This window comes from Panicum virgatum, chromosome 3K (assembly GCF_016808335.1).
Source record: "Panicum virgatum strain AP13 chromosome 3K, P.virgatum_v5, whole genome shotgun sequence".
Lineage (NCBI taxonomy): Eukaryota > Viridiplantae > Streptophyta > Magnoliopsida > Poales > Poaceae > Panicum > Panicum virgatum.
This window is the reverse complement of record NC_053138.1, coordinates 197,021-221,306: the sequence shown is the minus strand read 5'-3', so window position 1 is coordinate 221,306 and position 24,286 is coordinate 197,021. Positions and strand designations below refer to the sequence as shown.

The 24,286-nt window shown below is 43.0% G+C and overlaps 3 protein-coding genes and 1 non-coding gene across 5 annotated transcripts; 2 read left to right on the top strand and 2 right to left on the bottom strand.

Annotated features, from left to right (window-relative positions):
• Positions 1-4,690: 4,690 nt before the first annotated feature.
• LOC120696498 (probable phytol kinase 2, chloroplastic) lies at positions 4,691-10,924 on the top strand. The gene is made up of 6 exons (XM_039979428.1): positions 4,691-5,001; positions 5,384-5,451; positions 5,520-5,618; positions 8,572-8,723; positions 9,004-9,118; positions 10,568-10,924. The coding sequence occupies exons 1-6, from the start codon at positions 4,885-4,887 to the stop codon at positions 10,734-10,736; spliced, it is 720 nt and encodes a 239-aa protein (XP_039835362.1). The 5' UTR covers positions 4,691-4,884; the 3' UTR covers positions 10,737-10,924.
• LOC120696497 (mRNA turnover protein 4 homolog) lies at positions 10,599-13,631 on the top strand. Of its 2 annotated transcripts, none has more exons than XM_039979427.1 (8): positions 10,599-10,715; positions 11,674-11,842; positions 11,976-12,066; positions 12,154-12,212; positions 12,315-12,375; positions 12,656-12,746; positions 12,825-12,901; positions 13,246-13,631. In XM_039979427.1, the coding sequence occupies exons 2-8, from the start codon at positions 11,790-11,792 to the stop codon at positions 13,366-13,368; spliced, it is 555 nt and encodes a 184-aa protein (XP_039835361.1). In that variant the 5' UTR covers positions 10,599-10,715; positions 11,674-11,789; the 3' UTR covers positions 13,369-13,631. The 2 variants fall into 2 exon arrangements, with proteins under 2 accessions (XP_039835361.1, XP_039835360.1); XM_039979426.1 differs by lacking the exon at positions 10,599-10,715 and adding an exon at positions 11,250-11,414.
• TRNAI-AAU lies at positions 11,103-11,176 on the bottom strand. The gene has a single exon. It is a non-coding gene; the product is annotated as a tRNA-Ile (tRNA).
• A 571-nt stretch (positions 13,632-14,202) lies between the features above and the next one.
• Positions 14,203-24,123, bottom strand: LOC120696496 (clathrin heavy chain 1-like). The gene is made up of 29 exons (XM_039979425.1): positions 23,848-24,123; positions 23,555-23,759; positions 22,785-22,873; positions 22,476-22,682; positions 22,117-22,215; positions 21,906-22,014; positions 21,644-21,723; positions 21,332-21,559; positions 21,182-21,247; positions 20,547-20,663; positions 19,985-20,182; positions 19,750-19,866; positions 19,583-19,642; positions 19,385-19,471; positions 19,200-19,283; positions 18,970-19,104; positions 18,825-18,887; positions 18,649-18,753; positions 18,437-18,549; positions 18,102-18,354; positions 17,873-18,009; positions 17,491-17,769; positions 16,387-17,389; positions 15,810-16,295; positions 15,541-15,711; positions 15,275-15,460; positions 15,029-15,151; positions 14,843-14,953; positions 14,203-14,750 (listed from the first exon to the last, which is right to left on the bottom strand). Exons 1-29 carry the CDS (start codon positions 23,890-23,892, stop codon positions 14,598-14,600), a joined length of 5,109 nt encoding a protein of 1,702 aa, XP_039835359.1. The 5' UTR covers positions 23,893-24,123; the 3' UTR covers positions 14,203-14,597.
• Between the last annotated feature and the right edge of the window lie 163 nt (positions 24,124-24,286).

The window sequence follows — 24,286 nt, the reverse complement described above, 5'->3', positions numbered from 1 at the left end:
GCTATGTTTGTAAGTGGCTACATCTGAATTTATTTTTGATGTACTCTTTCAACCATACCGCGGCCAAAGGACATCGATACGTCAAATGTTGTTCAAGTAACGTGTGTCCTTAATAAGAGAACACTTACTTTCAACAATTATGCGCACACGCACACGAATATGACATGTGACCTTGGATCCTAAATGGCCCTTAAGTTGTGCCCAAATGGTTCTATGTGTAGTAGTGTTCTTCAAAAAAAAAATTATTCTATAAAAAATGAAAAATAGGTGCGGAAATTAGAAAAAATACAGCTCTAAGTAGTATATCAGCCACCCAGCAAACTGACTAGAGAGATATCGGCAAAGCGAAAGCCAAGATGCAGTTATCGGCTAGGAAATACATGGCTTGCCAAGTCAGCATCGTGGTTTCCACGTAGACCATTGGGTGCATGTAGAATTTATCAAATAAATAGATTTGCAATTTCCCCAAATCGATCGGCACTCATTTTTTCAATTAAAATTATATCATTTGAAAAAAAAATGGAACCAAATGCCCCATTTTACTAAGTTTCTTTCTTTTTTGCTGTTAGCATATCCCATGAAAATGTAAGTCGAAAGAAAAATCCATGAGAAAGATATAACTAGAAAAAATGAAAATTAAATAATATAAATTTGGCTGCTATTTTTCTTGAAGGAAGCTGTAGGTAGCCTTGTTTAACCAATTGAGCAAGGGATTGTATTACTTAGAGCCCGTTCGGAAGAGCTCCGCCAAAAACGACTTCAACTCCATGCTATAGTGAAACGGTACTGTAGTGATGCTGTTCTGCACTGTAGCAACAAGCCGAAACGCAAATTGAGGTTAAAAAATGAACTAGAAAAGAGGTGGAGCCGATGGAGCTGGAAAAAATAGCTCCAGCTCCGGGACACCACCGTACCAATGGGGGGTGAGGAGTACAATTGTTGGTAAATTGGTTCTGTTTGGGTACTCTAGCTAAGTTAGAGGTTAGAGTTAGTATCTAGCTCATGAGTAGCTTTGAAGTAACTCAAACTAAAGAGACGTTTGGATGAAAGAGTTAGATTGGCAATAAATGTACTTTCTCAATTATTTGGCTCCTTTAAACTCTCTTTTCAGCTGGATTTGGTGCGGCTAGCTCTTGTGTGGCGGCAATGGAAGGGCGGCGGCAGCGCCCCTGGATCGGGTCAAGGGGAGTGGCGGTGCCCCTGGATCGGAAAACTCGCGGATAGGGGAGGGCGGATGCAGAAGGATCAGAGGGGGGAGAGAGAGAGAAGGGGGGAAAGTGGGGCCCACCTCAAATAACTCCAACTTGGAAGGCCACCCGTGCATTTGCGCGGCTAGTTGTTACCATATCTAATGTTATATTTTAAAATTTTTAATTATTTATATTTATTATTTGTGCGGTTAGGTGTATATTTAAGGTTACACTTTTTTAATCGGCTTTCATAAAGCAATTTTTTGTTGACGAAAATCAAGATCTATTAAAGCTATTTTGAGGATCAATAATTTGATTTTATTTTCATACTCCTTCTAGATTTGAATTGGATACCATTTTGAGATAGTTCTAAGTTTGTCGTTATATATGTTGATTAAAAAATATTTAGTTTCCCTAAAGTGTAAACTTTTAATAGTACTCAAAGTTGTGTTTTGAGGATCGCGTCAATGGAAAACAAAATTTTGAGCCTATCTAGTTCTTTCATCTACCACATGTCTATCTATCTTTTGCCCAAGACTATTGTGGATAATCTTGATAAACAAAGAAGAAAGTTCTTCTGGCAAGGAGGAACCAGAAGAAAGTATCATCTAGTCAAGTGGGATACCATTTGTAAGAGCAAGCCAAAAGAAGGTCCGGGTGTCAAGGATATTTCCAAAATGAATATTGGTTTGCTTTGCAAGTGGTGGTGGAAATTAGAAAGAGAAGAAGGTGTGTGGCAAGAAATTATTGAGAAAAAATACCTAAAAGGGAAACACATCAGTACTGTAAAACACAGACTTGATGACTCCCCTATTTGGTTTGACCTGCTGAAAATCAGATAGGTATATCTGAGTGGGAGGCAAATACAGATTAAAAATGGTAAGAACACTTTATTTTGGGAGAATATTTGGCTAAAAGACAAACCCCTTTGTGTCCTACACCCCACCTTGTATGAATGGTGTGATGACAAAATCATTACAGTTTTCTGTGTGCTTGACAGAAATGGTCATTTGAATTTCAGTAGATGGCTTTCTCCTATTCTGTTCGAAATCTGGATGGATGTGTTGGAGGAAGTTTTCTTCTTTCAATTTGTTAATATGGATGACATTGTTTCTTGGAAATGGAGTAGTAAGAAGGTGTTTACTACTAAATCTGTGTATGATCATCTGACCCCTGGGCCCAGGGGCGGATGCTTCTCTCATATCTGGAAGGCGAAGTTACCATACAAACTTAAAATTTTTACTTGGTTAGTGGAACAGGGGGCTGTACTGACTAAAAGTAATATGGTCAAGAGAAAATGGGCAGGGGACCCCACCTGCGTGTTCTGTGATCAAATGGAAACCGTGGAGCACCTATTCTTTCTCTGCACGGTTTCTAGGTGTATCTGGGGCTTGGTTGGTTCTTGTTTTGGGGCCGACAACATTCCTGCTAGTTGTGGCCAATATAGACAATGGATCATGAAGTGGCTGCCTGATGGGCAAAATGCTCATCACTTCGGCTTCGCCGCTGTTTGCTGGGCGATTTGGAAACATAGGAATAAAGCGGTGTTCGAAGGAAAGCTCATCAGATATCCGTCTGAGATTCTAATCCATGTTTGTTCTTTCATGTCATATTGGGCAGGTCTATACAGCGTGGAGTTCCAAGGGAGGGTGCTGGATGGTGTCAAGACCCTGCTCGCGTACGCTCATCGGGCGCTGGCTCTTCAGAACAGGGCGGCACCTCTGAGGCTCCCTGCCTCTTCTGATGATCGCGAAGAAGAGGAAGACGAAGTTTGAAGCTGGCAGTTTTCTTGTGCTGATCATGGATCGTCCGTCGGGTCCTGTTGAGCTGTTCCTCTGTTGGTTTTGTTTTGCTAGATTGTTAAAAACTTGTACTACCTATCACATTTGGTAGCTCCTACCTAGGAATCCTAGTGTGTGAGGTTGTTCGTTGAACTTTCTAGCTTTAAAGTTAGGCTCAGAAAGGCAGGCTTCTCTCCCCTCCCGCTCTTTCGTTTTTGCTTATTATTGTTTCTTTGCCCTCCCTGAGAGGGGTAGGAAACAAAAACAGTGTAATTCCATTTCGACTGCAATGGAATTGAGGAGTTGCCTCGCTTCAAAAAAAAATTTGAGCATTTTTTAGGTTTATATATTACAGTTAATGTTGTAGCGTAATGTTTTTATTTATTTAATTTGGATTCTAAGTCAATGATTTGTGGTAGCTTCCTGGTACTCACCTGCTGGTGCTGCTGCTTTTTGTTTGCTGTTATCTTGGTTGCTCAAGGAGAGAGACAAAAAGGAGAGATTTACACTCTCATTCCCATCTTAATTCGTAGAATCGATTGAGCGTGTGAATCATATTCACCCCCAATCATTCATTTCTTCGTTATTGCCCCTAATCCAATAATAGTTCCTCCACACTCCACACTCCACTCCTCCACGTCGTCCACTCCGTATTCATACTGGCTTATGGTCTTTTTTCTCATTTTCCTTTTTATTTTTCTTATTTTTTCTCATCCCCTTATTGTTTCCAATGGAATATGAATTTAGTGCACCTATTTTGTTCCTCTCTTAGCTTTGGGTACTCATTTAATCAATTTAAATATGCTGATTTGATTAAGACAGTGAGATAAACAATGGTTGACCGTTGACATAAGATTGTTTCTGGTTTTTTCAGCACCATTTATTAGTTTCAACATGAATTTTGACTGAAATGTTAGTAAATAGAACATATTAACTTTGTCTATACATGTTTCGATTGTATACTAAAAAATAATATTACAATTATTCAACTAAAATAATAGTATTTCTCAGTAACTTGTGAGGCTACAACTTTTTTACTTTTTCCAGCGTGGTGTTGTGGTATACAAATATTTTTCTGAAACTTGTCCGAATTTTTTTTATCAATGTTTATGCCTATAGAAAAAATGAATTAAAAATTATGATAGTAATTTTTAAGAATCTCCTAGCTTACCCAACGCTAGTTGTTCGGAGTCTTATTACTGTGTTACATATTGGATTAGTTTTTTTATAATGGCATGGTGGGCTATATTTAGTGAGACACAGGGATATTTTGGGTCGATTTTTATTATAATGACGTGGCTGGATTAATTTCTTTATAATGGCGTGGTGGGCTATATTTAGTCAGACACAGGAGTATTTTGGGTCGATTTTTATCATAATGGAAGTGGTGAGTAATTTTAATTTCTCTGATTAATGTGGAAATTTCTAAATCTTGAGAGCGAATATGGAGGATTTGTTTGTTGGCCAAATAATAAGATAATAGATAAGCACTTCCCTGGAGGGATTTTTTTAACTTGGGAGATAGTTTTTTTGGATAGGTCAGGTGCAAATAATTCCAATCTAACCCTCACATTAGGATAAACTCTAACTCTAATGCATGGATCCAAACGGATTTTCCCAACACTGCTGGCTGACTCAGTCCATGGCTCATGATGGAGCACCAAGCAGTAATAATATAACATTATTTATGTAATAAAATAAAAAATAACGAAAGGGAGATCGAGGAAGGAGAAGAGACTCTCAACTAGATGTGAGCTGCAGCATCCCTCCTAATTTTAAGGTCATCAGAAGTCCACGATAAGAACCGCAGAGTCTTCTTGCACGACTGCAGGCGCGGGCACTGGCAGGAGAGGAACAGCTCCATCCGGTCCACCAGAAACAAACAGCAACAGCTGATTGGGTATCCCGGGACCATGTGGACGGAGAACCCGCTGGTCCGGGACGCCGGCGCCGCCGTGCTCACCGGACTCGCCGTGGCTGCCGTGCTGCGCTTCTGGGAGGAGGTCGCCAATCGCGCGCTGCTGGAACAGGTCATGCTTGATTGCCCTCTTCCTTTCCTCCTCGCACAACAACTTGTGGACTTTTCCTGTCGGAGATTGACTTGTGTTTGTCCCACGACCAAATCAACTCTGTCCTCCGTAATTTGCTTTCCACTGCTTGTGCTAGCAACAGATTCGAGTTGTAAACTTGTGGTTCCAGTTCGTTTGAATTGAAGCAGGGCAGCAGGCCAGAGTGAACCCCCACCTTCACTACACAACCACCAAACTCTAGTACTGCAGCTTTACCTAGTCTATTCTGAACCATGAAAACTCGAAACCTTATATGCAATTAATTACTACTCCAGCTTATCATTTTTTTCAAAAAAAAAGGATGAAATTATTGATTAGTTTTTTTTTGTGCCGTGCATTCTAGAAACTTTGCAGGAAACTGGTGCACATAACTGTTGGCTTGGTGTATTTGCTCATGTGGCCTTTGTTCAGGTAATTAATTCATCAGGTCGGTCTTTGTTGTTGGAGCCGTACTGAAAACAATTTTTTGCCCCGTGCAGTTCAGATGATGTCTATGCCCCGTTCCTTGCTCCGCTTATTATCGTAATCAACATCATAAAGGTGACGGTGATTGGGCTTGGTGTAGTTAAAGATGAAGGCGTGGTGTTGACGCCTTTTACGGGCCAACACACGATCGCGCTATTTCGCGCGACGCGAGGAGGAGCTCCTTGCAGCACCTCCTGCGTGGAGCGGTCAGACCGTTCAGAGGGACCGGTCAGACCGGTCGCCGTGCAGAACGGCGACGATCCTACGAACGCTCGCCCGGGAGGGACCCCGTCGGGACAAGCGCGTGTAGGGTTGCCCTAAGCTCGGCAGGCCAGCTAGGGCGTCCTCAAACGCCATGGAGACGAGAGAAGAACAGCATGTCGAGGTTGGAAAAGTAGGGTAAAGATAAAAAAATAAAAGATGTGTTTTTGATAGATTCGATTGGGTTGTTCCTTCAATCGACCGTGACCCTTTATATTTATAGGGTGGGGAAGACTTACCCCGCAAGAAATCCTGTTTACAGATCTAAATCTATTAAGAACTCTAATTGTACTCGGACTCCTCCTAGACCGGTCAGACCGGTCGGACCTACCGGTCAGACCGGTTGGTCATGCCAGACCGTCTACAAACGCCTAGACCGGTCAGACCGCCTGGACACACCGGTCAGACTGGTCTGTTCAGGTTACTGCCAATTTTGGTCGTCAACATATGCCCCCCTGTTCTTTGGCAAAGCTTGCGTGCCAAAGAACACTTCTCTGGACTAAAATTGTCTAAGGGCGACAATTAACAATACGTCGGCCACACATTATATTTAAACATGCTAAAATAGCCGAACTAAGAGAACTAGTATGTAACAATTTCTAGCTTACGATCAGCAAACTATTTCGGCTTTACATTCCTTAGCATGTTCAATAACAAAAATCTTGAGACGGCCAATGCAGCCGATTATACAAATCATAGCTCCTTGGTAAAGTATAAAACTGATAATCATAATATGGCAGCCAAGGATTTTGACCAAACCATGGATTAAACAAACCTGAATATGCAGACCATGGTACATGCATCGACGGGATGAATGACGAAGACCAATACGATGACCGTTGATGCTTTCTTGATCTTGGTGATGAAGAACTCCTTTTTCGTTTGCCTTCCAATTGATTGCTTTGTTTTTGCGCAGATATCTTCTTGTATTTATCCAGAAGCTCCTCAAAGATTGGCTTGATCCTATTTTTTGCACCACCAGACTTTCCAGGTTCAGACAGGTCAGACCGGTCTGACAAATCGGTCAGACCGGTCCTGTCAGAACCGATATAGATGCTCTTATCTTGCCCCCCAGCCGAACTTGAACATTGTTCGACTATATTGTTTGAAGTATGGTCTCCATTGGGGACAATCTGAGCAACGGAACTAGCCGATGTTTCTTCAACGGTCGGCTTTTCTTTATCTTGTGTCAAATCTGAATTTTTATTCAATCGCCCATCTTTTTTGACACGATAAACTTGCTGATCACCATGTGTTTCTTTTTCTGCACAGGCCGATTTTTTGGATCAAAACGGCCATTATTTGTAGGTGGTGGCTTACTAATTGCCGGCTCCCTATAGGTAATATAATTTGGGCACAAATATATAGGAAGAGACGGCATATAGGAATTAAAATACCATGACGGATAAAAACAAGGCATGTCGTATGGTATATGTGTATACGACCTATGTGATGAAAACGGCACTGAATTAGGAAAATTATTTGTCTGCCGATTCCGATCATAGAATTGTTGTCTTGGAGTAGATCTTGAGTGTTTTGGATGTTTTAGCCGACTAGCATCATTATTTCGTTTTCTGAATTTAGCCGGAAGATCTCCAAGAAAGGGCTTCGGCTTTTCCTTTTGATGCTTGTGATGGCTTTTGGATTCAACAGTTTTCCAAACACCAATCTCGGGTTTTTTGGGCTTAACCATCTTAGGTTTTGAATTATTTGGTGAAACCCTAGACGAGGCGGTTAGACCGGTCGGATAACCGGTCAGACCGGTTGCGGTGCAACCGGAACCTTTGACTATGTTTTGTTGCCCCCCGAGCGTAGAAGTACTAAACTTAGTTTCTGTGCTCTTGCTAGGAAAATTTGGCTCAACAATTTCGGCTTGGGACGGCCGAATTGTATCTTGACTAGCAACATTATGCAAAATTTCGCAAGGATTACTAGTCGACTTTTCAATAGCCGATTTTTGAATAACAGGAATTGCAACTGAACTATCTTTCTTATCAATCAAATGCTTGACAAAACCAGATAGAATGTCAGATAAAGTACCTGAAGATTGTATCTCCATTAATACATCAATGGTAGATGGTGTCTACAACTCCTTTATCTTAACGACTCCATGCTCTATTATACGAAAGCAAGACAAAAGTAGACCTTCGACTGCTTTGTCGTATTCTCGCCCGATACTCTTTAAGTAATTCTTCAGATGATGCTGGATTGCTAGGGTTTGACAAATCGGCCATGATAGCCTGATTCTCGTTCCACAGCGGAGTCGCCAAAAATATGTTGACGCCTTTTACGGGCCAACACACGATCGCGCTAGGTCGCGCGACGCGAGGAGGAGCTCCTTGCAGCACCTCCAGCGTGGAGCGGTCAGACCGGTCAGAGGGACCGGTCAGACCGGTCGCCATGCAGAACGGCGACGATCTTACGAACGCTCGCCCGGGAGGGACCCCGTCGGGGCAAGCGCGTGTAGGGTTGTCCTAGGCTCGGCAGGGCAGCTAGGGCGTCCTCAAACGCCATGGAGACGAGAGAAGAACAGCATGTCGAGGTTGGAAAAGGTTGTTCCTTCAATCGGCCGTGACCCTTTGTATTTATAGGGTGGGGAAGACTTACCCTGCAAGAAATCTTGTTTACAGATCTAAATCTATTAAGAACTCTAATTGTAGTCGGACTCCTCCTAGACCGGTCGGACCTACCGGTCAGACCGGTTGGTCATGCCAGACCGTCTACAAACGCCTAGACCGGTCAGACCGCCTGGACACACCGGTCAGACCGGTCTGTTCATGTTACTGCCAATTTTGGTCGTCAACACGTGGTTAACTCGATGAACAGGCATGGGGACTACAGGGAACTACTCAAGGGCCCCTTGGATTATGCCTGTGCTATAACTCTGACAACAATAGTCTTCTGGAGGACATCGCCCATCTCAATCGCCGTGATCTGCAATTTGTGTGCGGGGGATGGTATTAGCTCTTCTTCTTCTCCTTCTTCTTCTTCTTCTTCTTGTTGCCATTACAAGTTGTTTCTGTTTGCGTAGTTAGTAACAGAAAAAATTGTGATTTTTTTGAAACAATGAACTTTTTTTCTCGAACGCGCAGGAGAACTGCGCGTCGTTGTATTAATAGGAAGAAAGAACGGTCCAAATTACAATGCTGAATTCACGGCCTGGGTTAGTTTTTTTTTTGTTACAATCGCGCCAGCTGAAAAAGTGAAACAATGAACTTGTTTGGTCCTTTTGATCAGGTGTTGCTGACATAGCTGGGAGACGATTCGGACAAGTGAAACTCCCTCACAACCCTGGAAAATCGTATGCTGGCAGCATCGCGATGTTCACGTCTGGTTTCATCGCGTCAGTGGTGTAAGTAACAGTCCATATTTGACAGTATATTTTTACTGAAACCTGAGACTAACTGCGACAGCAATCTCGAAAGAACGAAACTTGGACGGAATTCTCCCTCCTCATTACTCCACGTCATAATAACATCATCACTGTCCAACTTGAAGCTCTTGTCCAACTCCAGCCGTCCGATCTCGTATGGACAGCAGCACTTCTTCTAGATTAATCCTAACGTCACTGATTGTGTCCAGAACACTCCAGCGACAGTCTCCTCTCAATTGCAGTCGGAGCAACCGCTGCCTCTCCGCCGCGGCAGCAAAGGCTAGCGGAGGCAGCACACGTAGATGACGAGCATGGTGATAAGCTCCGTGTCTCATAAACAACCCTCCACCACGGCCCACGGCCAGCGGCCGAGGGCAGCGGGTGAACGGCAGGCGCGGCAAGAGGATGCGCAGCAGGCTCAGCCCCGATGGCGTCCACAGCATGGGCAAGGCCATCGTGGACGATCGGCCACACCGCTTAAGCTTGCCATCGTCTGCTGGAGCTTGTTCTCGCATCTGCCCCGTGCTCTTGTCATCAGCGCTGCACCAGACTGCTTCACCCTCGCCCCTGCTCATCTCCTCACCCTCGCCGGCTCGCCCGCACGATGCTTCTAGGCGGAGCCGCCGGCCGTCCGGTTTCAAGCGCAACTGCAGCCGGCGGCGCATCTATCTCCACCGAGCTGCCATGCGATGTGCTACCCTTGCTCCCTCCGGAACCTCCATGACCCCCCATCATCCTCTTCTTGCGCCATGCGGGAGAGAAGAAAGAACGGGAAAGAAAATAGAAATTGGAACCAGTCCAGTCCAAGAGGCGATGAGCACGAGAACATGGTGTTCTCCGAGGAGCATTGATTGAGCCAGCAGGAGCCTTCTAGCGTGCTTGCGAAGCTTACTAGAAGTTGCCTGGCTGCCCTGCCCTGCTTGCCCGGCCCATTATGTATGATTTATATACAGCCCAAATAAACTTCATAAGCTCATTTCAAATGAATCCATAAGTACTGATGGAGAAGCATTGAGAGTAAACAACTGATCCTAGCCTAGACACAGATAATTAATTTAGTTTCACTTACTTTTTCGGACTCATTTCAACTCCCTAACTTTTATATTTACAATTGTATGGACAGAAATAGGATATAGACTAAATGCAACGAAAATGCACATGCCACAATGTTTGAGTACACGATTACATTGATCATAAAATATTAAGAAAACCTATTTCTCGATTGCAACATTTTTATCTGTTCCATGCATATATGCCACCAATGTGACCAAAATGAAGAAAAAATATATCCACACGCTGGCTCGCTCTACTAATATACTAATACGACCATACTTGCAAATTAAAGGCCCAAAACAACCATTGTACACTGGCCATCTCGATTAGGCGCGGCAACAGCCGCGCTGCACTTTCTAGTATATACGGAAGCAGGTACATGTGGTACTTGAACATTTTCGGATTTGTTGACAAGAGCTGGGCTATGGTTGGTGTCATATCCCTCGCTGCAGCAGTTGTGGAGTCGCTGCCGATCAGCACACGCCTTGACGACAACCTCACGGTTCCTCTCGCATCTGTGCTGGTCGGTGCTCTGGTTTTCTAGTAATTCACGGAGCCTGTGCTGCTGCATGCGTGAGGACTGGAGTGCTACTTGATTGATTCACTCCTGGTCCTGGTCCTGGCGTGTCGGTCGGTACCTTCTTTGTAACCTCCATCATATTCCTGTGACTTGAAAATTATTGCCCAATAAAGAAAAAAAAAGAGATGGGAATAATTTCTAATTTCTTTGAAGATCAAATCTCGATCATAAGCATAAGCTGGTGGAAATTGCAGCGGAATCTGGAATTCGTTTGTGATTTGCTGGGAAAACTGAATGCTATATAGTTTGGTGATTGTTGCTACGTGCAGCGAAAATGCTGCGTAAGGAGCTCAACTAGACAGCAGAGGAGATGCAAAAATAAAAATGATTTGGCCCATGCAGGTCTCGAACCTGCGACCTTCGCGTTATTAGCACGACGCTCTAACCAACTGAGCTAATAGGCCTGTTTGGTTATATTTAAAACAAACACTTAATGGAACATAATAGGCTACTCTTGAGGACATAATGGGCCAGGCCCACTTCAGCTCCCTCTTCCTTCAACCTCATTCTCCTCCTCTCGTCGGACAAGCCAACTCCTACTAATAAAGTTAAGGGTAACCCTAGAGGCTAGAGCCGCCGGCTTCCGTCTCCCGCCGCCGCCACTGCAGCAAAGGATGCCGAAATCTAAGCGCAACCGCCCAGGTTGGCATCTCTCTTCCTCGATTCTTGGTCTGCCTGGTACTCGTGTGCTGCTTCCATTCAACTAGAGTAGACAGGGTATTCATACCCTCACATCCATCTCCAGCAATTGCTTGTTTGCCCCACCAATTCTTTCTTTTTTACCCACCCAACACAATACAAGTTTCTGTGAGGATATTTGCTAGGGATGGCCTCTTGTTTTTCAAGAGCACAAGCAGTTGTTGTCAAATGTGCTAATTCTATGCTGGCCCGACCGACGCAGTGACCTTATCAAAGACCAAGAAGAAGCCAGGTTCAGAGCGCAAGGGCAAAGTAGTAGATGACATAAAAAAGGCCGTCGACCAATACAGCAGCGCCTATGTTTTTACCTACGATAACATGAGGAATCAGAAGCTCAAGGACCTCAGGGAGCAGCTCAAATCATCTAGCAGGTACCCACCACTTGTTAGTTAAACCCTTTAAAACACATTGCTCCTGATACAAGGGTGACATGCTAGTTAAACCCTTTAAAACGCTAAGGTTCAGCTAGCACATGTTTTATAGCTGCTGCATTTTCTGTTCCAGGATATTTCTTGCTGGAAAGAAGGTTATGCAGATAGCGTTGGGGCGTTCACCTGCCGATGAAGCTAAAACAGGCCTCCACAAACTTTCCAAGGTGGGCTGCTCTTTTCCAGAATTCATTAGACACTGTATTCATACTACTAGTATGGTGTTTTAATCAAATTAACTTCGCTGTGTTTAGTTCCTTCAAGGTGACTCTGGTCTCTTCTTTACCAATCTTCCAAGGGATGAAGTTGAGAGGTAGAATCCATATCTCTTCAGTCTTAACCATTGCCTACGTTTTTGTAATACACATGTTGTGGCTTAGATAAACTTTGATTATGATCCTTATCATACTTGCAGGCTGTTTCGAGAATTTGAGGAGCATGATTTTGCAAGGACAGGAAGCACTGCCACAGAAACGGTATTCTAGTTTTTGCTTTTGATGTATCTTTAATTGCTTGAGACAGACTAGGAAGACAATGTTTAACCATACAGTCCCCTGTAGTTAACAAATAGCGAGTCTGGGCACTTGGTGTTAATATGTTATTAATAAGTAGCATCAATCACACCCAGAATAACATTACTTTGATACTGAAATTTATTTGCAATAGCTCCTTGGCCTGCCTTAGGAGTTATTCTTCTTGGTGTCATTATCTTTTTGTTTGTTTGTTTCTTGTATAACAAAATTTACAATGCCTCAGGTGGAGCTTAAGGAAGGCCCTCTGGAACAGTTTACACATGAAATGGAACCTTTTCTACGCAAGCAAGGACTGCCAGTTCGCCTGAACAGAGGTTCGTAGTCTCCCCTGCATTTAACATGCTTAAACTTGCGAAGCAAAATTATTAAAAAGTTCAACATTGTTGCTGCAGGTGTTGTAGAGTTAGTTGCAGATCATGTAGTGTGTGAGGAAGGAAAACCCCTTTCACCAGAAGCAGCACAGACTCTGGTAAGAATAGCATAGAGCACACTATGCAGTCTTTCCTGCATAATTTATTTAAATATAAAGCTGATCGAACTAAGAGGACAATCTTTTAATTTCATTATGATTACACTTTACACACATTTCCCAAAATTGAATACCTTGGCTGGTGAGTGTCCATGAAGACATCATTGGCAGCTCAGTTCTTACTGAAATGCTCTTTGTTAGGGTGCCCCAGTAGTCCCGTACCATCTCAATTGTAACTGTGGAAGTGCATCTGTCCATTTTACTCTGAAACCAACATTTGCCCCCCTTTTCTGTATGCTTGTCTCTCTGTTTGCACTGAACCCTTTTTGTTTCCCCTCTCGCAGCGCTTGCTTGGGATACAGATGGCAACATTCCGGCTATACCTTGTGTGCCGCTGGTCTTGTGATGACTTTGAAGTGTACAAAGAAGGCTTGGCTCATCTAGGAGCTGATGATGATTCCTGTTAAGATCCTTATGTTCCCCTATGTAAGGGCGCACTTGCTGTCTTGTGTTGGGACAGTTTTTGGTATTGTGTGCGGCCATGTACCCCGGAGTGTTGGAAATTTGAAAGATGCGGTGAAAATTTTCTTGTGTGTTTCTTTCTTTCAGTCCCATCTACTGCAGTGTTGGAGGGTGTAAGCTGATTGGTATATCATATGAACAAGATGGTTGAGGGGTGGATCAGATCTGCAGTCATTTTTGAGAATCAACGAGTCTTTCAATTTCTGAAGATCACATTTGTTTGGTTCAGTTTGTGACTTGGGTTTTGTGCTAAATGTAGGTCGATGGCAAAATGCTGAATCTTTATCCGGTTGCTGGGGGTAGCTTGTCGTTCGTTCGTTTGGGATCTCGTGAAACATGTGCATTTTTGCGTGTTGTTGAGTGATTGCACTGGCTCGTTGCTTACTTCCACTGGAAACGTAGTACGTTTTACGATAGTTTGACTTAGGACAAAAGGGCTTAAGTGCACTTATTTTGGAACAGATAAGAGTAGACATGATTCTCTTTCACATTACATTTCGATATTTGGTTAATATGCATTAGTGAGGTGATCATAGGCGCCTGACAAAAATGCAGGCAATCAAATTTTGTCGCCACAGCAGACTGAATATAATGCCAGCACACGGAAGCAGATAGCTAACAGCTTGCTGTGTGAAATATAGGGGAAATTGCTAGCATAACAGTTATGAGGCTGGGCAAGCATTGTGCTGTTCCAGTGGGGCTGGATGGCCAATGGTTAACCAAGACAACAGCAACGCTGCTCCATTGTGACGATCAATGTTCCACAACAAGCCAATATGTAGGGTGTCAAAGGTTTCGGTTATTCACAAAAAATTACAAGCAGTAGCACTAGTAGATAGGGCGTTAAAGTTGTAAATAACATACATTGTTTGTCTGCCACTGAGGCCATCAGGTATACAGCCAAAATGTCTACAGATCGATATTTATCACACTATACAAAATGGTACCAGCTTTCAACAGAATCAACCTAATCATCCTCATCCTATCCGATTACAAGGTGTAGCAACAGGTGGCATTTCTCAAACTCTGGCTAGAGATTTCACTCGCCAAAATTTCCTGGTACCATAAAGAATATCAATTCCAAACTGTCATCATCTACAACTCCAAAAAAGTTCCACTTCTGCTTACACTGGAAAAAATCCCAACCATCATCTATTCTCTCTGCAAAACCAACCTAGTAGCTTCCCATTGGTGGCATCCCAAATGCTGGCATCGGACCAGGGCCCATTGGAGGCATGCCCATTACACCCAGCGGAGGTGGAGGACCACCCATGCCAGGCATCGGCGGAGCGGGCAAAGCAAGAGGAAGCAGCTGGGCATACATGTTCTGCACAATGGAATGCAACTTGTCATGCCAACTATCTCACAGCATGAATGATTGTTATAGACACAAAAGAGGAGAGTGCCATTTTAATTTACCTGCTGAGCAACAAGATCTTTCTCCTCCTTCTCTTTGGCTCTTTCCTCATTTTGTGACTCAATTTTGTCCTTGACTAAATCATCAACCTTGCTGGTGTATTCACGAATGAACTGCATGCACAGCAGGGATGTTACTCACAGAAAACTGTACGTAAATAAATAAAGATATGGGCAGAAATAAGGTACCTGCAAGAGATATGGGAAGGCAAAGTCCACCATGTTGTTCATCCATGCAAGCTCAAGGGCAACATCAGGCCGGATCAAGTCGTAACAAATGAAGAGGCAAGATGCAAAGCATTCTTTCTTTCCCTGCATTAGATAATTGGATATGTTTACTAATCAGAATGCTATGCCGAGCAGATAAAAGACTAGGCTTTTTGCTGTAGGCTTATCACTAGATCCAGCAGTTAATAGAACATGTTTAAAGCAAACCTGCTCAATGAAATAGACAAGCAAGTCCTCTGATAGTTCACGGTCACCAGACTGCGAGCATGTCTCCATGCAATCCTTGTACATGTTGTCTTTCTTTGATAGAGCAATGGATTGCTTCCATCTGCCAGCCTTCTTGTAGATGTAGGCAGCAATCCTCCTCATCTCAAGTAATTCATGCTTCTCAAGCTGCTCCCGAAATGAACTCAAAGTTATTAAACTAAAAGCAAAAACAAGAAGGATTGCACACTTATCTGGTTCCTATTTACCTTCTGAGCAAGACCTATCTGATCAAAGTTATCGTGCATGTCAACTGATTCCCGGAGTCTCTCATAGTCTTCCTCTTCAACATAAAGCTCATTCAACGCTTCATTCACAGCAGAGACATTGTTGCTCTGAACTGCAACCATATAAGGTTTCACAAGATGCAACTGACCAGCCTGTCAAAATAACAATACAAAAGTTAGATTTTTGGGATGGAATTTGAAACAGAATTTCCATGTGCACAAAGGAAACTAGTATTCATTCAGATGCCAACCTTGCGCATTATGTCTACAACTCTGGTATGATCCAAACGGAGCGCAAGCACATTTAGCATATCATTGATGAGATCAGGGTGCTCTTGCAAATAGAAGTGAACTGCCTTGTAATACAGTTCAACATTTGCAACTTTAACACAAACATCCTTGAACTGCAAATGATCCCATGCATCTGGAGAGTGGTTCATGATAGTGGTGGCAGCATTGTCAAATTCATCGTACTGTATGTACAGGTAGGTAAGTTCTTTCCAGTGTTGCTGTTCATCGCAAGCCCGGATAAGCTTAGGAATGTTGAGACGGGTGGAGAAAAGTTTGATGTGCTCCATAAGCTTCTCAGATCGGTATCTAGCATACAGAACTCCCAGTTCTGTGAAGATGCCCATGTGTGCACGTTCAAGTCCAAGACCGCTCTCCATGAGAGCAATAAGTTCATTGAAGCATCCTCTATTCTGGTAGTATTCACTCACTTCTTCTAAGTCATCAACCTAAAAAGAATGACAGAAAGGAATAGATTATAGAATATTTGTAATATAACCTGTCATAGAGAAGAAATAATATGAAGTCTGTTCTCCTTACCTGGACAATAATATTTAGACCACATATCTGTGCAAGACGGAACTCCTCTGCATCAACACAAGCAAAGCAGACCTCCTTCCATGTTTTCGCGCTGTTAGCCTTACGAGCAGCATCCACGGCTCCTTGGAACTGCTTCAGCTTAACCAAGGTAACAGCCAGCTTAGCCCAGTTTGAGATGAAGGCATAGATGATCTTTGCAGCTTCATATAGCTCTTCATCATACAAACGATCACCAACATTTTGGAGGTTGGCAACATTTGGCATAAGAATGAACTCTTCAATATCACTGAGTCTATCAATCTTAGCATATGCAAAGATGAGTTCTCCATCAACTTTGGGCTCCCTTGCCTTTTGCCTTACCATCAGAAGATACTTAACCAAATCATTGTACACATTGGCTTCCTCAGCAGCACGGATGACATCAAGGAAATGTGTCGCATCATCTGCCCGGATGAAGGACTCAATTGCTTCGCTGACTAAACCTTCACGTAACTGGGCCTTGGCAACCTGGCTCCAAACAGCATCTTCTTCAACACGGAAAGCAAACTCCTCAGCTCTTTCTATGCTTTGGATGTTGTCCAGGAGAACATTGACAGCCTGCACATTTAAGTTGAACTTCTTGAATATAGCAAAAGCCTCTTCATACAACTGTGCTTCAACAGCAACTTCTCCAACAGCAGGCCCATCAAAGTTGTCAAGTCTGTTCACATAGTCCATGACTCTTGATGGGTCCGCCTTGATCGCAGTCAAGATGAGCAGGTTCTGCAGATTGAAATTTCCACTGAACGCGGAATTTTGAAGAACAATCTTTTCAAGAAGCTCAATCAATTCATGAGGGAGGTCAGCAGTCATGAAAGCCTTAACAGCAGCAGACACTTGCTCCGGGCTCTTGCTCTCAGGTAATGCAGTCGAAACCACCTGGTCAATGAGCTGCCTTCTATACTCATTCTCAGGCTGAAGAACTTTATCCCACAGATCACCATCCATTCTCTCAACCACATATCTGACATTTCAAGTGACATAAATGAACATGTAAAATCAACGCGTAATGGATATAAAGATTTCAAACAAACACAAGCCATCAAAACAAGGATAATTACATACCTGGCTTGCAGCTTGAACAATGAGTTTTTGTTAGTGACGTTAATAAGTTCATCGTCACACTGCCCACGCCTGTAAGCAACAACAGCAAGTGTAGGATCCCGCTTTTCACAGTATTTGCCCACAACGTGCGAGTCATAAAATGGGTTGGTAGTAAGGAAATGCTCAGGATTATTGTTGCTGTCAATGATTATTTTCCCAAGAGCATTGTGGACATGCACATCTTGGCTACCTTCGCTCACTAAGTGCTCCAAGAATTGAGTGAGCAAACGTAGGCGGTTCCTGGTTCACATATTATCAAGCAAATAAGAACAGTATAAAGTGGGGTAAAGAGAGAGGGTGTGTATTATTTGAATATGCAGATGGAGGAATATGAGAAACAAACCTCTTCTCGCATTCATCAACCAGTGGCTCAACAGGAAGGAGGGAACGAACAGAGAGAATCAAACCCTTAATAAAATCTTCAGGGCACTCATCATCGAGTAGTTGGCCCACTACCAAGGGAGCATTCCCAGGATTCACCTAGAAACCAGAGAAAAGAAATAATCATTCTCATGTTCAACATATTGTGAGGAATTACACCCAAATAACACTTAGTTCAAAACGGTGCATACTTTCTGTACATAGCCTTCAATATACCGAAGCATGTTGTTCGTGTACAGATAGTGAGTGAGATCTGGCACAAAACCAAAGCGGTCACAAACATTAATCAGTGGGCGGGCATCAGGTAGTTTTGCTTCCATCAAGAAGTTCTTCGTCTTCTCAGCATCATAGAAGTTGGACTCTCTGGTTACACGTTCCACTTCTTTGATCTGTCCAGTCCTGGCAGCTGCTTCAATGTATTTGAAATGGATATCTGGGTCTTCACTGTTGCATGCAAAGATATCAGGCATGTCGCGTTTTGAGAAAGATGTTCACATGTCAAATATCAGGATTCACGAGTAACTACCTGGAGCTCAAATAGGATCCCAAGAAAAAGTAAAGGCCCTCGTAAGATTTGAATTGCTCAAATAGTTTTATGCAAGCATCAACTCCTAGCTGCTCAGAATATTCTTTTGCAGCCTGCAGGTGTGCCAAAGATTTCACAATAATTAGAATCGTTAGGAAAAAGATATGTCAGTAGGGCAAGGGGACAGGTCACAGGAAATTAAACAGGATTACCTGCACAACTATTTGAAGATTCCCCCTCAGATTAACCAGTAGAAGGTCCTTCATGCACTCCAAGGCCCACTCTCTTGACAGGGTGCCAAAGAACTCAACAAGTGCCTGTGCAAGAAATTTGTTAAGTGGACAAAACAATAAAAGAACATGATCAAACATAACTGAACACTACAAACCTGTGGCTCAATGGCATGGGTATTGACGATGACACGCTTGATATCAGGTAGCTCTGAGTAATGCTGCATCACAAAAATATAAGATTAGTTAAACAGAAGAGAAGAGAAGAGAAGAAATCAGCTGCACCAATGCTGAGGAACTGACCTGGAGAGCACGCAAGTACAAGCCTGCTTTTTCACACAGCTGAGCAATACGAGGGCGGTCGTAATGACTGAACATGCCATTAGCAAGAATGGCATCAGCGACATTTGGGTATGTCACCAAGTTTATCTCCAAAACCTACAGTGCATTCAGACAGAAGCTGCTAAGTAACAAACAATGTCCACATCCAGGGGTAACCATTCATATCCAAAGGGGAAAAAACAACTGCTAACCTTGGTTTGAAGAAAAGCATGCTCTGGCAAGTTTGGTTTCAGAACATCCAACAAAAAAGCCGTTGCCTCCCGTATCATATTCCTCTGTGAACAGAAGGATTTAGGCATGCAACCAAATTCCATAGCAAATACTAAAAAGCCAAAAGGGACATTACTAACCAACAAAACAGATATACAGTGGATACCTGAAGGAAAAGATCAGTAATAGTATTATAATCTACTGGGCAACCACCTTCCATTTGTGACATCATGAGAGCAAAGTTCACAGCTCCCTGGTTAATCGAACACAGACCGTGAGACAAAGATTCATAAGGTTAATGAAGCCCACAACCAAATATCAAATGTCTAACAAAAGGCCAATTCAGTTTAAACAAATCAGTCACCTGTGGATCTGTACGCAAAATGGTCTGGAGAAGGAAGAGATAATCTGGAGTGTACCCAACCTGGAACCAAATTGTAGGTCAACAACAAAATTCAAAGCTCAACTCAGGTATAGGCGTATAGCAGGTAACAACTGAAAACAAGACTTCAATAAAACTAAAAAACAAACCTGCTTCGAGTATATAAGAATCTTGTCAAACTCCCTCCTTTCAGCAAAAGCTGCAACAACTTTAGGGGTTGCCCTAGCCTTTATGTATATTTTTAGGGCAAGATCATTGTCCACAGTCTGCATCAAAGGGTAAGAAATAATTAGCAAACAATCCAGACACAAGACAGTGGGCGCAACTTGGTGAGGCAAGGTAAAATCCATGCAATCAATAAAAACAGCACAACTCATGTATTACCTTGACAAGATCTCCAAGTTCTTCACTGCACTCTAGCTTGTCTTCTGCCAACCAATTTTCCAGAAGGTTCTTTTTGTTCTGATTGACGACAAGTCGAGATAGCTCAAGAGACTCAAAGGCGTTGAGCTTCCCTCGAGTTAGCAATGTACCAAAGTACTGCAACAGTGGGGGTGTTTGCCCAGCTTGCACAGGAACACTCTGCAAAGCATGTCAACAGCAATGCAGTTAAGCGAAGGAACCTACGTTGTAAGCTGATTAATTGTACATGTGTAAATTAGTTCTGACAGAAGGAAAGCACATGAGATAAACTTAATTGTAGTACTTTTTGGTTTTATATCAAATAATACTGATGATGAGCAACAAACACAGTTTCTCTTTCGCAATACACAAGGCTAAACAATTTTAACAGACAAATCCCCATGATCCTATCAACTTTCTAGCGCAGTCCTCATGTAAGAGAGAAAATTCTACTATCACACATTGACAATGTACAAAGGTGGGACCAGAGAAAAAGAGGCACTAAACAATGATAGCTCTAGGGGCAAAAGAATTAGAAATCGACCTGAAACTTCGCAACAGTCTCAGGTGTTCTCAGTAGGCCTTGAGGAGATTCTGCGGCCAGCTCAGCTGCTTCCTTGTATTTCGTCTGTGCAAACAGTTCCTGGAATCTTTGCACAACCTGCAAATACAAATTCGGAGCATCAATAAAATTCATGCAATCTTTTGACACATAAAATGAAATGTGGAAATGTAAAATTAACTACAGAGTCTGTAACTTCAACAACCAGTATAGAGCATCAATATTTGCATGACAGCAAGTTGATTGCAAAAGTCTGAAGTACAAGCAATAGATATTGATGTGGCAGGGCACCATATCAAAACAAGCTGTGGAAAACAGCCGATGCATATTAACCTACGGTAAAGTATGTGCCATTTCTATGTATGAATTAACATGTGAATGAAAGGTCTGCTAAGAAGTGATCAAGTAAGCATTTCGATTTCGACAAGATTCCCCAGGTTAATAAACTAGGGTGAGATAGTCTGTGATCTAGCAAGTAACAGTAGTTTACAGGAGACAGAGATATTGACTCACTAGCCAGTATAAAACTGGTACAAGTTATAAAAAAAATGAGCACAGATAACGGCCAAGAAAGTACTGCTAGCGTCCATATCAATCATAGAGGTGGTCGAGGTTACCAAGTTCTCTGCACCAGGAAGATTGGCTCTCTTGGCAAGATTCACAGCTAGCTCAAGGTTGTTTAACTGCATGCCAAAATTGTGTCAAGACAATTGTATAACATATGCATCAGGAAAAGAAAACAAGTCCGGAAGTATTGATGTACATACTTGACCACTGACAAAAGGCACAACGGTTGCATCATTAACTGTGGCATGTAAAACCTGCCCTCTTCTGTTGATGGCATAAAATCCACCAGTCGAGGAAGATTCTGCTGTCAAGAATATAGGGTCTGGACTAATTCTATTTCTGTAAACTGCTGCCGCAGTTTCCAAATCATATACAAACAAAAGGCCAAGCTTCGTAACTACATAGATAAGCCCATACTTTTGTGAAACCTGCAGCAAAAAAATGGAATAAAAACATTTTAGATGCATCATGGGATGTTCTAAAAGTGCACATTGTTACGGGAAGATGCTCACCTGCATAGCTACAGGGAAATCATCCTGGAAATCTGGTGGGAAGAAGAGGTCGGCTTGTTTCTTAGAAAAGCCAGGTTTCCCTATAACCAAACAATCAATAAGAATAGTGACAAGGGCTCAAATGTCTTTCAAACGAAAAAATAAGCAATGCAAGAGCGAGAATTAGGCAACTCTATAAGTGTTCACACTGCTAGATGTTTTAATGTAGCACTAAACAGAACGAAAAAAAAATCAGTCTGAGATTTTTTCTTAAAATACAAACCTGGCTGGGCGCCCAATTCAATAACATGCAACTTTGAAGTGATCTGTCCAGCATTAGTTGTCTTCGAGGCGAAACAAATAAGGGTTGATGGGTTCTCATTACCAACAACCTATAAAGGTTAGATAAAATAGGGGTTGGTAAATTACTAATACTAGAAATAAATAAAACAAAAATAGAAGACCATAATCACCACAGGGTAACTGACTGGTACCTTAAATGTTGCAAAAGATGCTGCATGGGCTTCAAGTGCCTGGCTACGCTGCTGATCAACAGAAAAAAGTTGCATATTTCCCTTCACCAGCTGTGGCCTCTGATTGCATGAAAAGGAGGCACGCCAATATGAGAAGCACAGACAACAAAAGTATTATGTAATTACTAATTACTATCTCCAGAAAATTCTCATAGTTCGAAAGGACTGAGTTTTACAGACACAATGTTTTGGATCATAAGAAGATTGGAACAAACATTAGCAGGCTAGAGGGCAACACTGGTATTAGTTTGTTTAACCTCATTTGGCATGTGAACTGTCTATAATGATGTCACTAGCAACAAATTTCTGTAATAGCCTACCTCCGGGGCACCAGGTGCAATCCCAATAAGCACAAGCCACTTCTCAGCCGGGTCACATCGATAGTTGATGATCTGGTTGTTTGCCAGATTAGCTGTCCTATCAAACATCTTGGTGGGCTCAGAATCACCTTCAATTGACCAGTGATAAACTGATGTTTGTGTTACTAAACCCAACAACTTGGGAGTGATCCATTTCCAAAACACAACCTGCAATTCAAAAGTAACAGTGCATTAACGCATTACCTCAAGGGCATCTCCTTGAGCATCGGGGGGAGGGGGGGGGGGATTTTATTAGAAAGACTTATGTACCTGCTCCGGCATCTGATGAGACTTTATCTTAGTCTTAGCCTCAATATTGAATATTTGAAGGTGATCCTGTGTTGTCCCAGGTATTTGGGCTGAAAATTTCAGTAAATATTTGCTGTTATTACAAACTACAAAGTAATCAAACTAAACAGCTAGCAACTGAAATACGAGATGTCTAAAATCCAAATTCATCATGTTGGAACTAATAGCTGAACCAACAGCAACACTTCAAATCAAGCACTTCATTTAACAAAATATTCTCTGATAATTTAAACAAGCAATGCCAAGTAAGCCAGCAGACAAGTCATCGATAGCAACTCCGAAACCTCAAACAGACTTGGGTGTTAGAACCCTAAAGTTTCTCAAACCTATTTGTACACTATGTTGAACCACAGGAAATTTGACGTCACAGTGATAATATTTATATGAATTGCTTATATGGCAAGCTAGAATTATAGCAGCCTAGCACAATGTTAACAGGGCCTTGTTCATTCTACATGACTTGTACAAGGTCAGGATAAACAGCAAGGTAACATTGTAGGTAGTTATTATGCAGAAGATCACACTAAATTGCAAGATCCTAAGCGAAGACTTGATCTCACTAGTGCAGATTCAGATGCTGTGCTAAAAAGGAAGTAGTAGGAGCTGAGATCGCTGCCCAATTATTAGAGATCCCAGGAGGCGAGTATTCAACAAGGACTTGACTAGGATGATGAGATGAGATCCCGCGCGGTGAATGGGCAGATCTAAGAGAGCGGTAGGAGGTAGCAAACCTTTGAGCGCGAGGATTCTGGTGTTTGGGTTCATGAGGGCCGAGTCGGCGGTGATGGGCCGTCGGAGCGGCTGCATGGGCATGGCCATGTCGACGATGACGACGCTGTTCTGCGGGGAGGTCTCGCGGACGCAGATGTACTTCTCCGACTCCATGGTGACATGGGTGAAGGTGACGAACTGCGGGGCGATGCCCAGGCTGGTGAGCTGCGAGGCCATTGTCAGTGGATCAGTGAAGGCAACGAAGCGGGGAGATCTGCGAAGGAGGGAGGGAGAGGATGGGCTGTTTTGTTACCGTGAGGGCCTCGCGCATGGCGATGGGGGCGTTGGCCGCCGCCATGGTGCCGAGATCTCTCTGGAGTCGGGGGAGGAAGGGGGCGGCGGCGGCGGCGACGGGTGGAGCCTCCACTCGGATCTGATCTGAGCTTCCCGAAGACGGGAAGGAAGACGGGGGGTGGAACCAGCGGGGCCGCTACAGAAAAGGAGGCCAACCACAGCAAGGGGAGGGGAATTTTAGCTTTGCCCTTGCCATGTGGTCTGGTCTCTGCACTTTCGCTCATCACACCTTCACCATTCCTCTATTTCCCTCCTCTCTTTATAGTCGTGATGAGTCCCTTCTTCCTTTGCTACCAAGGCTCAATTTTATCACACGTATAAAACTTCCTATAATTGAGGGAAGCAGCTTCCTTTGAATCATAACACGTGATTATCTGCATGCTAATCTAGGTCATGTT

Coding starts and splice junctions, on each gene's coding strand:
- LOC120696498 (XM_039979428.1), top strand. CDS start 4,885: ATGTGGACGGAGAACCCGCTGGTCCGGGACGCCGGCGCCGCCGTGCTC. Junction 5,452..5,519: donor CTCATGTGGCCTTTGTTCAG/GTAATTAATTCA, acceptor TGCCCCGTGCAG/TTCAGATGATGTCTATGCCC. Junction 8,724..9,003: donor CAATTTGTGTGCGGGGGATG/GTATTAGCTCTT, acceptor CCTTTTGATCAG/GTGTTGCTGACATAGCTGGG.
- LOC120696497 (XM_039979426.1), top strand. CDS start 11,387: ATGCCGAAATCTAAGCGCAACCGCCCAG. Junction 12,067..12,153: donor GCCTCCACAAACTTTCCAAG/GTGGGCTGCTCT, acceptor CGCTGTGTTTAG/TTCCTTCAAGGTGACTCTGG. Junction 12,747..12,824: donor GCCAGTTCGCCTGAACAGAG/GTTCGTAGTCTC, acceptor TTGTTGCTGCAG/GTGTTGTAGAGTTAGTTGCA.
- LOC120696496 (XM_039979425.1), bottom strand. CDS start 23,892: ATGGCGGCGGCCAACGCCCCCATCGCCATGCGCGAGGCCCTCACG. Junction 18,010..18,101: donor TTGAAGGCTATGTACAGAAA/GTATGCACCGTT, acceptor TCTGGTTTCTAG/GTGAATCCTGGGAATGCTCC. Junction 16,296..16,386: donor GTCTAAATATTATTGTCCAG/GTAAGGAGAACA, acceptor CATTCTTTTTAG/GTTGATGACTTAGAAGAAGT.